Source organism: Thermobia domestica, chromosome 2 (genome assembly GCF_964235325.1).
Source record: "Thermobia domestica chromosome 2, izTheDome1.hap1.1, whole genome shotgun sequence".
Lineage (NCBI taxonomy): Eukaryota > Metazoa > Arthropoda > Insecta > Zygentoma > Lepismatidae > Thermobia > Thermobia domestica.
The window spans coordinates 296019330-296034639 of record NC_137455.1 but is presented as its reverse complement, the minus strand read 5'-3'; the positions used below and the strand labels follow the sequence as shown (position 1 = coordinate 296034639).

The following is a 15310-nucleotide window of genomic DNA, read 5'->3' as shown; positions in this document are numbered from 1 at the left end:
TTACACCTAACATATAAATCAGCAGACGACAAGGAATGAGTCAGATGAGAGTGTAAGAATCAATTGATCTCGGCGACTAGTACGCAACGATGAGCTCCATGGTGGAGTGATTAGTGCTAAATTTTATGTAAACTCTAAACTTACTCAGTTAAGGAAGAATTACCATATGAAGCTTCATATTCTTGTTTTACCCATTATACCAATGAAATACTTTCACGAGGTTTCAGTATTGGATTTGCAAAAAAAAAAAAAAAAAAAAAAAAATCTATGTTCTGAAGTGTGAATTAACAGTATATCTAAAATTAGATTTTTAGACTTCATATTCATGTTATATCACAATGGTAAGATAATATTTTTTCAATGTTGGTCTTGGTTGGAAGTGGTCCATATTTCTGCTTTGAATGCTTCGTATCAAAGTAGATTTGAAATAAAAATATGTTTTTATGTTGAACTTGCTGTATATGGAAAATTACTTTGGTAATTGTTTTTATTAACTTTATGTTTTCTTTCGTTTTCAGACTTAAAATTGGACCTGAACAATAAACCAAGGAAAGAAAGAACGGCGTTTACAAAACATCAGATACGAGAACTGGAAAATGAATTCGCCCATTCGAATTACCTTACGAGACTTCGTCGTTATGAGATTGCTGTGTCGCTGGATTTGACAGAACGGCAGGTGAGTGAAATTACTTATTTAATATAGCTTATGTGTCATTTGATTCCTGACTACAGATTAGATTAATGGAAAATATTTTAAACATATACAATTCTCTAGCTTCTGGTACAGAAACTCACTGATGCAAAGTAAAATTCACTAAAGTTAAAGGATTTTAAACTGAAGATGAACGTTTCCTTTCCTCATCTGGAAAAAGTATCATAATTGACCGTAGTGATGATTTCAGGGCGTGGTTTAGCGTGAAGAAATCTCTCTCTTGAGGTTACGACCTATCTACGGTCCTTTTTTACTATAATAGCAAGTCAAACACTTTGATATATCGAGTGAGTGGCTACATTGCATCGATTACACTGAAATGAAACAAGATATCGACGAAATACAGCATAAAGAGATCGAATTCACATTTATGAATGCAAGCATGGCAGAGTTTCTCGGCATCACAATCATCAAACCTGGCATCCTTTGGTTTTGGGAGTAATTTCTAAAGCAGGAGATTGTACTAAACACAAAACTCAGATATATTACTCAGTTCATGGGGACCACGGTGGCTCAGTGGTAGAACGTTCACCCCCTGGTGCATGAGGTCCCTGGTTTGATCCTAGCTCGCACCAAGTGGATTTTATAGTGAACAAATACCGTGTGCATGAGTTTTTTCGGGGTTCTCCCACTTTATTCATTCCATCATTCATTTATTCATTCATTCATTTCAACTTCTCCTTTAGCCTCGAATGCCTAATCGTGAGACGTAAAACTGAAAGATTTCATTTCATTTTCTTATACACTTCTTTGAGAAAGGGGGAATTGCAAGAGGAAAACGCAATCGTTTCGAACATGTATTCTAGTTTCAGCAAAAAGAATATATATCATATGAGAAACTTTTGAGCTACTATTACCATAAAGTAACTTTTAACCCATTCGAGTCCGAGTCGCATTCCGCTGCGAAAGAATTGAACGTATTACGGCGATTCTGATTCCTCCTTAACTGTAGATCCAAGTCTCATATAGCCTCGATGCTGAAAAGAAACAATGAACTTCACCAAGCAAAAATACTTTTCTAAACCCTGTTTTTCTATTTTAAAATGTATTGAATTTCTTTGTGGGCCAGTATAAAGTGCGACACATTGCATTTTATTAAAGTATTTTTAAGGACACAATTTATAAAGTGGCAAGAAGTTGAAGTGTTTCATCTTAAAAAGAATAGAATATTGTAAACTCAAGACAAAAGATATTCTTTCACTTGACATTAATAAGTTGATCTTGATATCTAATTTTCACCTTCTAGATCTTATTTTCATTTAAAAATATAAACTTTTCGTTTATTCTTGTAGAACTTCTGTATCCAGCTCTAAACTCATAATACTCTCAAAAATGTAAGGGTAAATACACATCAATATGTTATCTTTCACATAGACAAGAGTAGCTTTGTGAATTGTGACCTTTAGTGAATTACATTGTGTTTTCTTTTCATTACGTTTTCCCATAATATATCGCCGGGGTATTTGCCTCATATGCTGCCCTTAGTTTAGGTTGTTGTATAAGAAAATAAAGTATACTTTAGAATTATGTCTTTCTTTGTCTATATTACTAATTTTCAATATCTTACATCAAGCTTATTTCAAATTTTCTGTTAATCCTTTCAAGCACAAAAGGATAATGTAAAAAATCGCGAAGAAAAAACAGATGAAACTATTTTTCTATATCACAAAGTGTTACAAGGGCAAGTTATAAAAATCACTTGCGTCAAGTTCTACTGTTGTTTACTGTTGTTCAATTCAACATCTTGTTAGCAAATAATATCAGAAATTGTACACAGGATTGAGGTGCATGTAATTTTGCACTGATTTTGACAGCTGAAGTACACAATTCCTATTCTTAATAACCTCGTTGCCAACACAGGCAAACATGTTTCTGGCCAATAAGTGAAACTCGACTAAAATATGATTTTTTATCACTTCCGGTTCAAATATTATGTAAAGCTAAAAGAGATTTCAGATGTGTAATTTATATAACCAATGCAAACCTTATTTTCATATTCACAAGAATTTGAAATTAGTGTATGTCGAATTAGATGTGTCAAAAGACGCCAAAATAAAAATATGACATACCATAGAAATTTCGAGTCTTACTGTTCACGTACACTCATATCCAAAATTATTGTCCACAGTCCATATATATGTTGTTATAGGAATATAATTTGATAACGAATTCTCCCGGTATTTCTGATAATGTTACTATGTGCATAATCGGCAAAGAAATGTACGTGGCAAATTTCATGCCAAAAGAGCAGTAAATAAGAACAATAAAACGTAAATAAAATTTTGTTGTCATTAAGCAACATTTTATTTTACTTATTATAATATTCATAATTATAATTCTTTTCCTATGAAATTTACCACAAATATATATTTCCCGATTATACACATTGTATCAGTATTAAAAGTACCCTGCAAAATCATTATCAAATTATTTCCTTACAAGAAGACAGTTGTAGATATGCGACAATAATTTTGGACATTAGTCTACCTTATCTTATACTTCGTTGTAATTTAATGCCAACATACTTGACGATGAGTTCTTGTAATAGTATTGAAAAAATAACAGTATGTTATAACGTGATTTGAAACCAGACCAAGAACACATTTTTAAGTACCCGAAAGAAGGCGAAGGCATGCTCCAATTATCCACTCGTATCCACTAAATTTTTTTAGTCTCTTCTCTTACGCTGATCAGGTCATATCTTATGAGCGTAGAGTTGTCGCATTTTTTGGGGAGGAGAAACTTTCGCTAACTTCAACAGCCAACAACCAGATATATTTATAATAATAATAATAATAATAATAATATTATTATTATTATTATTATTATTATTATTATTATTATTATTATTATTATTATTATTATGTTAAGTAGTAGCACCAACTTCGAACTTCAAATAAATTTATTTGTTTCAAGCTTGAAAATTTATATGATTTTGTTTATACTGTGTTAAGTATGACCACATTGAGAATATTGTAGTCCGATGAATTATTATGAATTGTAGGACAAGTATTAAAAGTAAGCAGTAAATTGCTATCAAAATTTACTTAACAACATCCATATAATAAATGTACACTCATGTCTAAAATTATTGTCGCATGTCTATAAATATGTTGTTGTAAGAATATAATTTGATAACGAGTTCGCCCGGTATTACAATGTTAGTATGTGTATAATCGGCAAAGACATATATGTGGCAAATTTCATGTCAAAAAAGCAGTAAATAAGAACAATAAAACGAAAATAAAACTTTCTTGTCTATTTAGCAATATTTTGTTTTACTTATTCTAATTTTCGTATTTGTAATTCTTTTCTTCTGAAATTTACTACAAATATACATTTCTCGATTATACACACAGTATCAGTATTAAAAGTACCCTGCAAAATAATTATCAAATTATATTCTTACAAAGGAGACAGTTATAGATATGCGACAATCATTTTGTACATGAGTGTACATATTACTCATATCATGCATATATTACAACAAAATATAAAATGTTAAATTATTTTTAAGTTTCTGTTCATTTATCGTTATTTTTAAGGTAATTAAGTTTATCAGCTTGGATTAAATTATTGTACCGGTACTATTATTTTTTATTTTTTAGAAGATAACAACTCGGTATTTTAGTTTCAAATAAAATAAAGCAAGATATTAATTAAGTGCCTTTCATTAAAATAAGCAATTTAATTCATTAAATTTGTCTTTAAAATAATCTTTCGAGATTTAAGAAAATAGAGTTCGAAATTGAAATTCTGAATATCTCAAATTCGCTAATAGATGGCGTCAGAATTTTGGTGTAGTATTATTTGCGCCCTCCTGTTCAAGTGCGTCAGCTGCGGCAATTGGTGGTTATCTGTAAAAGTACCTAAGATAGACACGGCACTTGTAATCATATAGAACTGTTAAGTTATGTTTGATTTCATTCTATTCGTTATGAATCCACCTCAAGTGGATGCATTTTTTCTGCAATAAGGATTAAAACCTAATTTAATAAAGAGTATTAAAATATCCAAGTTGATGAATAACTTTTCGATCAACCATAATATACAATGTATAATGGTTTACTGCTCAAATAACATTTGTTTTGCAGTAAAACCTACCTATTTTAATATACACAGAGTACTTTGTAAAAGCAAAAGTTTAGATTTTATTTCCTTTCAAATACTTCTATATGTGTTGTACAGGGTTTGTATGATAAGTAATGAGACCAGGTCTGGAAACATTGTTTTATTGATCTGATCTGTACAGGGACTTAAAAGCTTTCGAAGTACTCTCCTCTTGCGTCGATGCACTTCTGCAATCGATGTTTCCACGCTGCAAACGCCCCCTGGAAGTCAGCAGCCGGCATGTCCTTTAGAAATGTGGTCACGGCTGCTTGGATGGCTGTGACGTCTGCAAAACGGGTTCCTTTCAAGCGTGGCTTCAGCTTCGGGAAGAGGAAGAAGTCGGCCGGGCTCACATCTGGGCTGTAGGGTGGTTGTGGAAGGACTTCCACCCCAATCCGGGTCAAAAAGGAGGTCACTAAGAAGGCGGTGTGGGCAGGGGCATTGTCGTGATGCAACTTCCACCGGCTAGCGATCGCCGGTCTTTTCCGCTTGACGCTCCTGTGCAGTCTCTCAAGGACTTGTTTGTAGAAGGCGGCGTTGACGGCTTGTCCTTGGGGTACAAACTCCTTGTGGACCACCCCCACATTGTCAAAAAAAACAATCAACATTGTTTTCACCTTTGACTTCGACATTCTGGCCTTCTTGGGGCGCGGGGACGCAGGAGTGTGCCACTCCGCGCTTTGACGTTTCGTTTCAGGGTCGTACTGGAACACCCACGACTCGTCACCTGTTATGACGTCATCTTCAAAGTTAGGGTCACTGTTCATGAGGTTCAACAGTTCCTGACAACAATCAACACGTCGTTGCTTTTGTTCGTCAGTCAACACTCGCGGCACCAGTTTCGCACAGATTTTTCTCATTCCCAATTGTTCCGTCACAATCTTGTGCACTGTTGTGTGGTTCATATCGAGTTCATCAGCAATCAATCTCAACGATAATCGACGGTCTGAGTTCAGGAGATCCCTCACTTTTGCCACAGTTTCGTCCGTAGTCACTGTTGTCGGGCGTCCAGCCCTCTCCAGATCCTCAACGCTTTCCCGGCCGTTCCGGAACGCACTGTGCCAACGAAACACCTGGGCTTTGGATAGGGCTTCCTCTTTGTAGGCCTCCGTGATGAGAGAAAGCGTCTGAGTAGCCGTTTTCCCCAGGCGAACGCAAAATTTGATCGCATAACGCTGTTCGATGGAACCCTCCATGTTTGTTGATTTTCCGCCGTGACAAGAATGTTCACAAGGGCTTTGTCCAAGGCTTGTCCGCGCTCCACTAAGGCTCGGAGCCAACTGACGCGCGGTGCGTTGCTTTGCTCGGACCCCCCCCTACATCCTCCATCACCGACAAACCCGCTCCAGCGACACGCGCGCCGCGGCGCGGCGAGTCTCATTACTTATCATACAGACCTTGTACGTCAAGTCATGTTCAGTAAGGTTTTCCCATGTAATTATTTTCTGTTATTTTATTAATTTTATGACCTTTAATTAGACAATATAATAAATCGTTTTCTTATATGTGTGTTACTACCAACAGAAAAGGGAAATTTTATTTAAATTTTAAAATTAATGTATATGCCATCTATTAATGGAAAGTCATTTAGGAAAACATACTTAAATTATCGAAAATTTCTGAGTAAATAATGTTGAGAAATATTTGATTAACTACAAGCATTATCTAGCTTCGGTGAATCAGTGTGGTTTAGAACTGCAGTTTTGTAGCATTTCATATCTAAGATAACACTTCTGTGATCAAACTGGGTGGTTTTATATTAATTCTGAATGTAAGATTTGGAAATATCTTTGACACACAGACATGTATAGCTTTCCGTTGACCAAATCATTAAAAAAAAATTTGCTCTTTTAATTCCTATTACGAATTTAAAAATTCCTGAAAAAGTATATTTTCATGTCTCCACATTAGTAGTTTTGCCAACTCAATAGATTTGGGGAAAGTTGCTTTCGGATTTAACAGGTCTATTATAAATATTCTAGTTGCGTTGAAACGTTGATATTCACACATATACAGTACACTAGTATTCAGAATAAACATGTATTCTGAATATTTGTTTGTAGGAAAAGATAGTGGCTCTTTTTCTTATCTATCGAACTCTTAGAATTAGCATGTGTTACTTTTCTTACCATAGTTTATTTAAATTTTGTAGATTGGAAAAAGCAAATTGACATAAAAGCTTCCAGTACATGATGTACAAGAGAAGGGAAATTTAGGGCAAAATTGGGAATTTTCCTTCCAAAAAAATTCCTTTTTTCAAATGTAGCAACTCCTGGCGCGGCCCCGGCTACAGGTATCCAAATATAATATACTTTTAAAACTACTGTGGTTCATACATAATGCGTGTGCCAAGTTTCATTTTAATATCTACAATAGTTATGAGGAAAAAGATATTTCTTAGTCCTGGTTGACAATATCAAATTTCGTATAGGGAAAAGTAGGATATAACATTTTTTAAAATCCCAACAGTACTGTTCATCTGAATATCATGACTTATACGCCATTCTCTTCAGAATAAAACGAGATTTCAAATGGTATGATGAGTATATGTGTCCAACGTACGAGAAAAAAGGGAAATTTGGAGTAAAATTGGGAATTTTCCGTCCAGAATCCTTTTTTTTTTAAAATGTAACACCTCTGGTGTGTTCCCGGGTACAGGTATCCAAAAATAATATCTTGAAAACAACTATGGTTCATTCGTAATGCGTATACCAAATTTCATTGTAATACCTACAATAGATATGAGGGGAAAATGTTTCTCAATCCTGCTTGACAATACCAAACTTCAGATAAGGAAAAATGAAATATCAAATTAAAAATATATAAAGTGACTTTCGTAGATATAAAGAACGGAAAATCCATTTGTTATAACGTTAGACTCTCTAAACATGATACGTTCTAGATTTCCCGGCTCCAAAAATTTACGGAGGGAAAGCCTTATCTCGGCTGTCCCATTCGCATAAAAACAGCAATATTTAATGCAGACGAGCTGCAGGCCAAGAAGTATGACTAGAACTTCCATGTTAGCATATGTTTCCATCCAGATCACTGCATAACCGATTGGGATTGATGGCAACACATATCCATTGTTCACTAACACAGGTTTCAAACTTAGTTTCGATGTGTCTATGAACAGCCGCCATTCATTGGGATTATGTTCTATGTTAGGTTTACTCATAAGACCAGTTACATTTTTACAACATACTATGTCACTTTCCACTGAAAAATACTCTTCCAGGGGCTTCTGACGTGTCCGATACTTTAACATCTTCAAAACTAGTTCCCAACTGCATGAGTCTGGATGCCAGTAGTTCTACACCACTTTTTGACAACCTCAGGTCCCTTACAAGATCATTTAATTCATGTTGTGTGATCATATGGCGAAGAAATATGATATGTGGGTTGTAAAGTCAGGTTGGATGACGAAGAATCTGCAACAAGATTTGATATACCTGGGTTGACTTTATCTGCCTCTTGCCCTTCGTCGGATGAAACACTGTAGTAAGGTACAGGAGAATGTGGAACCTTTAGTTCTTTAGAATGTGGTACAGGACGAATAGCTGAAGGGCTGTTGGGATAAGTAATAGTACATTTTTTCTTTTTGTATAAAACTTTAATTGGAGGAACCATGCAAATAAAAAAGTTCAAAGTATGATCGGTTGGCTCTCTCTCTATCATTGGAAATGGAAACGAAATGCATGGTCTTATTCCATGTAGCCAGTTCCGCAAGTTTGTAGAATAATTATTACAAATATGTGGTGCCCACTTCTTGTCCATATCTCCTACTTTACAGTAGGAGTAATAGGCTTTCTTTGTGATAAATGTGAAATTTTAGTTTTTGAGTGGCAAATGTTACTTCGCCGCAAAAGTAACAAAAATTGTGCGCACTGTTAACACACTTACGCGACATGTTTCTGCTCAGTACAGTCATAGAATGATAAATATAAATATATATATATATATATATATATATATATATATATATATATATATATATATATATATATATATATATATATATATATATATATATCACATACTCTCACCCAGTACTCTGTACTCTCAGCTCGAACATGTCCGGGATGGCAAATTGCAATTACAAAAGAACTTTACACAACACGGTCTTTGGCAAACTTTTCAATACAAACAAAACCGTATTTGTTTATCAGCGATGAAGTGCGAGCGATAGGGATCAACAAAGCTAACCATCAAAAAATGGTAGTTTATTGAAATAAGCAAGACAGCTCCTGTTGCTACGAACCCTTAATTTGTGCACCAGAGCACATCTGGTGATAACGTATTTCTTTGAAACACGAATCAACCTTCAGAAACTAACTTCATATTCATTATCAGCACCCTATTAGTAGAAATTGGTTACTGTTATCTTCGAAGCATTTTCATTGTTGACAAGTGTTATTTACTGTAATCAAAACTCTTGTACAACTGTATTATGTAATCATGCCTACCCTGTTTTCCCTCCGCCCAAAATAAACTTGGGAAAATGAATGTTCAGAAACAGGAATCATTATTAAAGGAATTTTAAAAATCGCCTAAAAGTGTCTTTTATACAGTTAAACTTTAGAATTTCAAAAGGGGCTCATCATATCTCTGCAGGCTACTTAGAAGTTGTGTACGGGACAAAAGTTGTAGCTGTCTCGTCTCGAAAAAGAGTTGTGAAAGTAATATCTCGAGTGAGAATGTGTATCTGTTTCTGTCTTGTTTCGTAATGTGTCACAGAACACTATCATTTCTTCTAGTACACAATCCTAAAACCTTGCCTGTAATTATAATTCGGTTCTTCAGTAATAGGTGATTTTAAGTTGTAACTTCTATGTCTCAAAGAGTTAAATGAACTAGGTTTGAAACTCATATATTAATAGAAAAAGTTCTCAAATACATCCATATGTTTGTTTCAGGTTAAAGTGTGGTTTCAAAATAGACGCATGAAATGGAAAAGAACGAAAGGAGGAAATACTGCAGCAAAAGAGAAGAAGCAAGACTCAAAGAAAGAAGAAGAGAAGTTTCAGGAAGATTCTACGTTATAACAACAATTATGTCACCTCACGCAAATAAACGATGGACAATTAATGCCTGTCTCAAGTCAGAAGGCAGTTTCAAGAGGAAATAGCTCAATGAATATTAGCCTATAAATTTTTGCTGTTGTGAAAATTGTACTGACATTTCTACTTCTGTATTTCACATAAGAAATTTGACATAATTTAACATATTATGTGAAACCTTTTCAGTGGTGTAAAGCATTGGAGGCTAGCGATCAAAAATCCTAATTATCGCGAGTTGGAATCCCGCTTATGGCATGGCTGCTGTGTATGGTCCATTCACTTATCTTCATTTATTGCTTATCCCTCCCTCCCCCGCTTTAGCCTAAATGGCACAATTATGCGACGTAGAACTCAAGAATAAATAAATTGAATTAAAAATAAATGCACTCGAATTTTAGTGTGCAATTTAAAGTGGTAAAGAATAAAACATTAAATTCTTTAAGATTTTCTTCAATTTTTGGTAAGAAATTAAATGTACTATTTTCAATAAAATCATATGCAAGGTCTAGTAGTCCGTGTTATCATCTTAGTTAAAGAATAGATTTGTCGAGAAGACTAAGCTGCTTTCAAGGAATGAAAAAAGAGTAAATACTGTAAAAAGAAAATAAATAATTAAATAAAAATAACGTTTATTTAATGTCTTGGTACTGTAAACTTTCGTTTGCCAATACCTGTCAATTCTAAACTTCTTTTCTGTTATTAGATAAAATAACTTCGTTTATTTTTCAATTCATACATCATGGACAACACTAAAATACAAATATCTTCGAAAGAAAATACAAATAATATGATTAATAAGACAATCAGACACTCTAAGTTAGACGATGTGATGTGTATAGTTCATTCTGTTTTTATTTGAATATTCAAATAGTTTGAATTAGTGAACTTACAGACTGGAAAATAATCAACTGAATAAGTCATGCTTAAAAATGTTCTAGTGTTTTACTGAGTCAAATATGAACTTCAGTCTGGTACGGGAAAGTGCAACCTAAGTTCATATACTGTATATAAAAGACAAATTAAATATTTTAACGTTTGTTAGTCGTTATTTTAGACATGATATTGTGTGGTATTAAAATGCCTGTGAAGTGATGTGTGACTGTTAGAAGACATTGAAGGGACTCTGAAAAGACATAGTGATTCAGTTTACAAATAGGAGCTCTGTCTTTGATGTTACTGACACAACATTATATACTGTCGAATAGTTCTATATTTTTTTAGTGCTGTTCAACATATGTAAAATATTTCAAATAAATGTTTTACTTATCTATTCACTGGATTTACCTGCTTAGTTTGTATTTTATAGCATCAATATCTTCGCTACATAGAAATTTGTTCTTTCTTTATTGTATTTTTATTACGTACTTGAAATGATTGCAAAAATATTTAATAAGGTTCGTCTTTTCTAAATGTTAAAGTTGTACTTTACAAGAGGAAACTTGTTTGAATAAGGAATATATTTTTAAAAATAAACCTACATTTTAGATTTCCAATGCCCAATATGACTCTTGAATTTCCAAATATTAATTTCATTTATCCAAATTAAGTTCCCGATCAGACGATGAAATTAGAATTTTGTTTATTTTCCAATTTCTTAATCACAAGAAAGACTACAACTTAATTTGTAATTTAAAGATCTCAAATCTATCTTTTAATTAGTTTTCAAATATACATTTTGAATATTTTTTCGAACATACTTCAATTGCTGATATTATGTACATTTCCTGTTTCTGAAAAAAAAAACTTTTAATTGTGTCTTTCACCCCTTTAGATACATTTTCAATTGTTTATACTTTTTATCCTTTCTAATTCTAAAATTTTCAAATATCGGCAAATTTAATTGGTTAATTAAATTTTTATACCTTTCAGCTTAGCAACAATCTGTATTAATGCATTTCAATTTTGGATGCTGACAAGTAAATCTTACGTTTGGGTGAATCGAGTTGCTAACTGAGACACATATGAAATGTGGTCAGTATTTCAGTGAAGTTGTAGGTGCGAAGCTCCAGGTGTTTAGGAGATACAGCTACCAGAACATCACATGGAAGTACAGAATAGTCTTCATAGAGTTGGAGGTAAAAGCCCTGTAAGACCTCTTGTAACGACAAAAGGTGAATAACAAATATATAGGTATATATTAGGACTAGGGGGAAGTCATATAGTAAGGGTATACCTGACGGCGGCCATCTTAAAATCCGCCATTTTGAATTAAGGTTAAGTTTTTAAAATAGGAATAGGGTCATGTGATACATGATTTAAGGCGCAAATTTAATCAGAAGAACAATGGTGACGTTAGTTTTGAATTACACGCAATTGGTAAAAAGTTACAGGGAAATTAAATATTGTTGCAGCATATGTATTAGTCCTTTACCCCACCTTGTAAATTTTGTGTTAATGATAATAATTAAATAAAAAGCAGGTGGATAAATATTAGGTCTATGGTAAGAGTTGCCTTGATGGCGGCCATTGGCGGCCATGTTCAAATCCGCCATTTTGAATCAGACAAAAGTTTTAAACAAAACACATAAGAGTGACACCTTATTAATAGCAATTTTACCATAAATCCAACGGTATAACCATTTTTGCTTTATCATTAACCAGCACAAAATTAAATGGGAATAGAGTAATGCAATAAATGACTTCGGGCTAGAAGTTAATCAGAAATACAATGGTGGCGTTACAATGTTAGTTGTTTGATGCTGTACTTGCACGCCATTTCGTTGTTTTTCTTGTATCCTGTTCACATCTATTTCTCGCTGCAACAATATTTAATTTCCCTGTAACTTTTTACCAATTGCGTGTAAATCAAAATTAAAGTCACCATTGTTCTTCTGATTAAATTTGCGCCTTAAATCATGTATCACAAACCCTATTCCAATTTTAAAAACTTAACCTCAATTCAAAATGGCGGATTTTAAGATGGCCGCCGTCAGGTATACCCTTACTATATGACTTCCCCCTAGTCCTAATATGTACCCATATATTTGTTATTCACCTTTTGTCGTTACAAGAGGTCTTACAGGGCTTTTACCTCCAACTCTATGAAGACTATTCTGTACTTCCATGTGATGTTCTGGTAGCTGTATCTCCTAAATCACTGGAGCTTTGCACCTACAACTTCACTGAAATACTGACCACATTTAGTACTACTTTCTCATATGTGTCTCAGTCAGCAACTCGATTCACCCAAACGTAAGTTTTACTTGTGAGTATCATCTGCCTCCCCTTTTCATGAGGAAATATCTGCTGTTCGCCCCATCCATCTGTCTAATTCCATATCAACTCGTGACATAAGTGTATTAATAACCTTGTCGAACCCCTCGTAGTTTATTTAATGTTTATCCACGCATATTTGCAGCTAGAAAATTAATGAACATTATCATTAAAGTAAACTAATTGTGGCAGAATCATTTTACTCAAAGTCGTCAGTGTGAAAAATCTCCAAGTCATTTATTTTGTAAATTATAGATTGTTGCTCTGTGAAACTGTATCGTTCCTCCATAATGGCGGTACATTTTGACCATGATATGGAAAGCCTACTTACTGCAGATAAATCTTAAGCATCATCCACCTATACACGATATTATTCAAAGCTGAAAGCAATTATTAAATATGCTAAAGGCATCATCAATATTTTGAAGATTTATCTCAAATTCTGTTGAAGAAATTTGAATTTTTCCATATACAATAAAGACGTAAATCTGGATTTACCAATAGTCCTCATACTAATAGGTACTGAGCTAGAGCAGTATTTTCTTTATTTTCTCTCTAGTTTTCGAATTCATCTTTTAATGAGTGTTATATTTGAAACCCTAACGGAACATACAAATGGTGATCAGAAAAATGGAAACACCTGAACGAAATTGCAACTTACCAGATTAATACGGTGTCGGGCCTTGCCTTCAGAACAGCCTTGATGTGACGTGGATGGAGGCATAGAGGTCGTGAATGGTAGCAAGTGAATTTTACACCATTCCTCGTGCAGGGCATCGGCCAGTTCTCTGAGAGAGGATGGAGGTGGAAATCGTCGCGTTTCCAAGACGGACCACAGATGTTCAATTATGTTGAGATCTGGGGATTGGGTGGGCCAGGGGAGGTGTTGAACTTCATCCCGATGTTCCTCAAACCACGCTACAACAACGCCAGCTGTGTGAATGGGTGCATTATCATCCTGGAAGATGGCGTCAATGTCCGGGAACAACATCTGGACCATAGGATGCAAGTGGTCTCCTAAAATTGCGACATAATCGTTGGCAGTGATTCGTCCGCTAAGTGTGACTACAGGGCCTAATGAAAACCATGATATTGCGGCCCACAGCATCACTGAGCCGCCGCCATGTTTCACAGTTGTGCGGAGACACTGCAGATCATAAGCTTCTTTGGGTGTTCTCCACACATAAACACGGCCCGAAGTTGGGAATAGGGTGAAGGATGACTCATCCGGCCATATCACACGTTTCCAGTCCTCAACGGTCCAAGTTGCATGGTCTCGGCACCATTTGCGGCGTGCGAAAGCGTTATGGTCCCTGATGAGCGGTTTGGCCCGTGCAACACGACCCCGTAAGTTCATGTCATGTAATTCGCGGTAAACTGTGATTGTCGAAACAGGGTGGGGAAGGTGCTGATTGAGTTCCTCCGTCATTTGCTCCGCAGTGGCAGGACGGTTCTGCATGACAATGCGCTTTAATACTCGGCGTGACCTGTCACTCATGATTTTCTTCCGCCCACTGTTCCGCTTTCCCGATGTGGTTTTCCCGTGTGTTGTGTAGGCCGTCATCACCTTCGACACTGTCCCACGCGACACACCTAACACAGTAGACAGTGCCGTCACACTCACTCCACATAACCGCGCACCAACAATTTGCTCTCTTTGAAAATCTAAGAGGTCTCTGATTTTACACTACCTCCGTCTGCTGCAGCCACTGGACACTGCTGTTCCACTGCGCCTGACGTAGTATGGAGACCGACCTAACACACCACCACCAGCGGTCCGGCGCTGCGGGCGCAACGACACCACTGCCAACCCATACATCTGACGTGTTGCCAACTACAGATGTTTCCATTTTTCTGATCACCATCTGTGTATATATAAAATGGAGCAATTCGTAATACACCAATAGTCGAAAAGCAACAACTACTTGGTATAGTAAGCGTTTGCTTGGTATAGTAAGCGTTTACTTGGTATAGTAAGCGTTATGAGCCCTCACCGCTGGTCTAATAGCTAGCACGAACACCTTTGGTGAACGGGGTCCAAGGTTCGATTCCCGGGAGAGTCTTGAAGTTGCCACCATTACGGTGGTTGAGATTCCATCTTTAACTGTTACTGCATATAGTCTTGGCGATAAAAAAAATACGATAAATTTCAACAATAAAACATTATGCTTCGTTGTAATATTCAAATTACTTTTAAAAAACACAAGTCGTATGT

At 35.3% G+C, this 15310-nt stretch overlaps 1 protein-coding gene across 1 annotated transcript in view; it reads left to right on the top strand.

Moving 5' to 3' along the window:
* Positions 1–11330, top strand: part of LOC145679826 (uncharacterized) — a 51239-nt gene extending 39909 nt beyond the window's left edge. Inside the window, exons 2-3 of the mRNA XM_081750349.1 lie at positions 519–676; positions 9739–11330. Of these exons, the coding sequence (XP_081606475.1) occupies positions 519–676; positions 9739–9867 (287 nt within the window). The 3' untranslated portion in view covers positions 9868–11330. The remainder of the gene's footprint in view (positions 1–518; positions 677–9738) is intronic.
* Positions 11331–15310: the final 3980 nt, after the last annotated feature.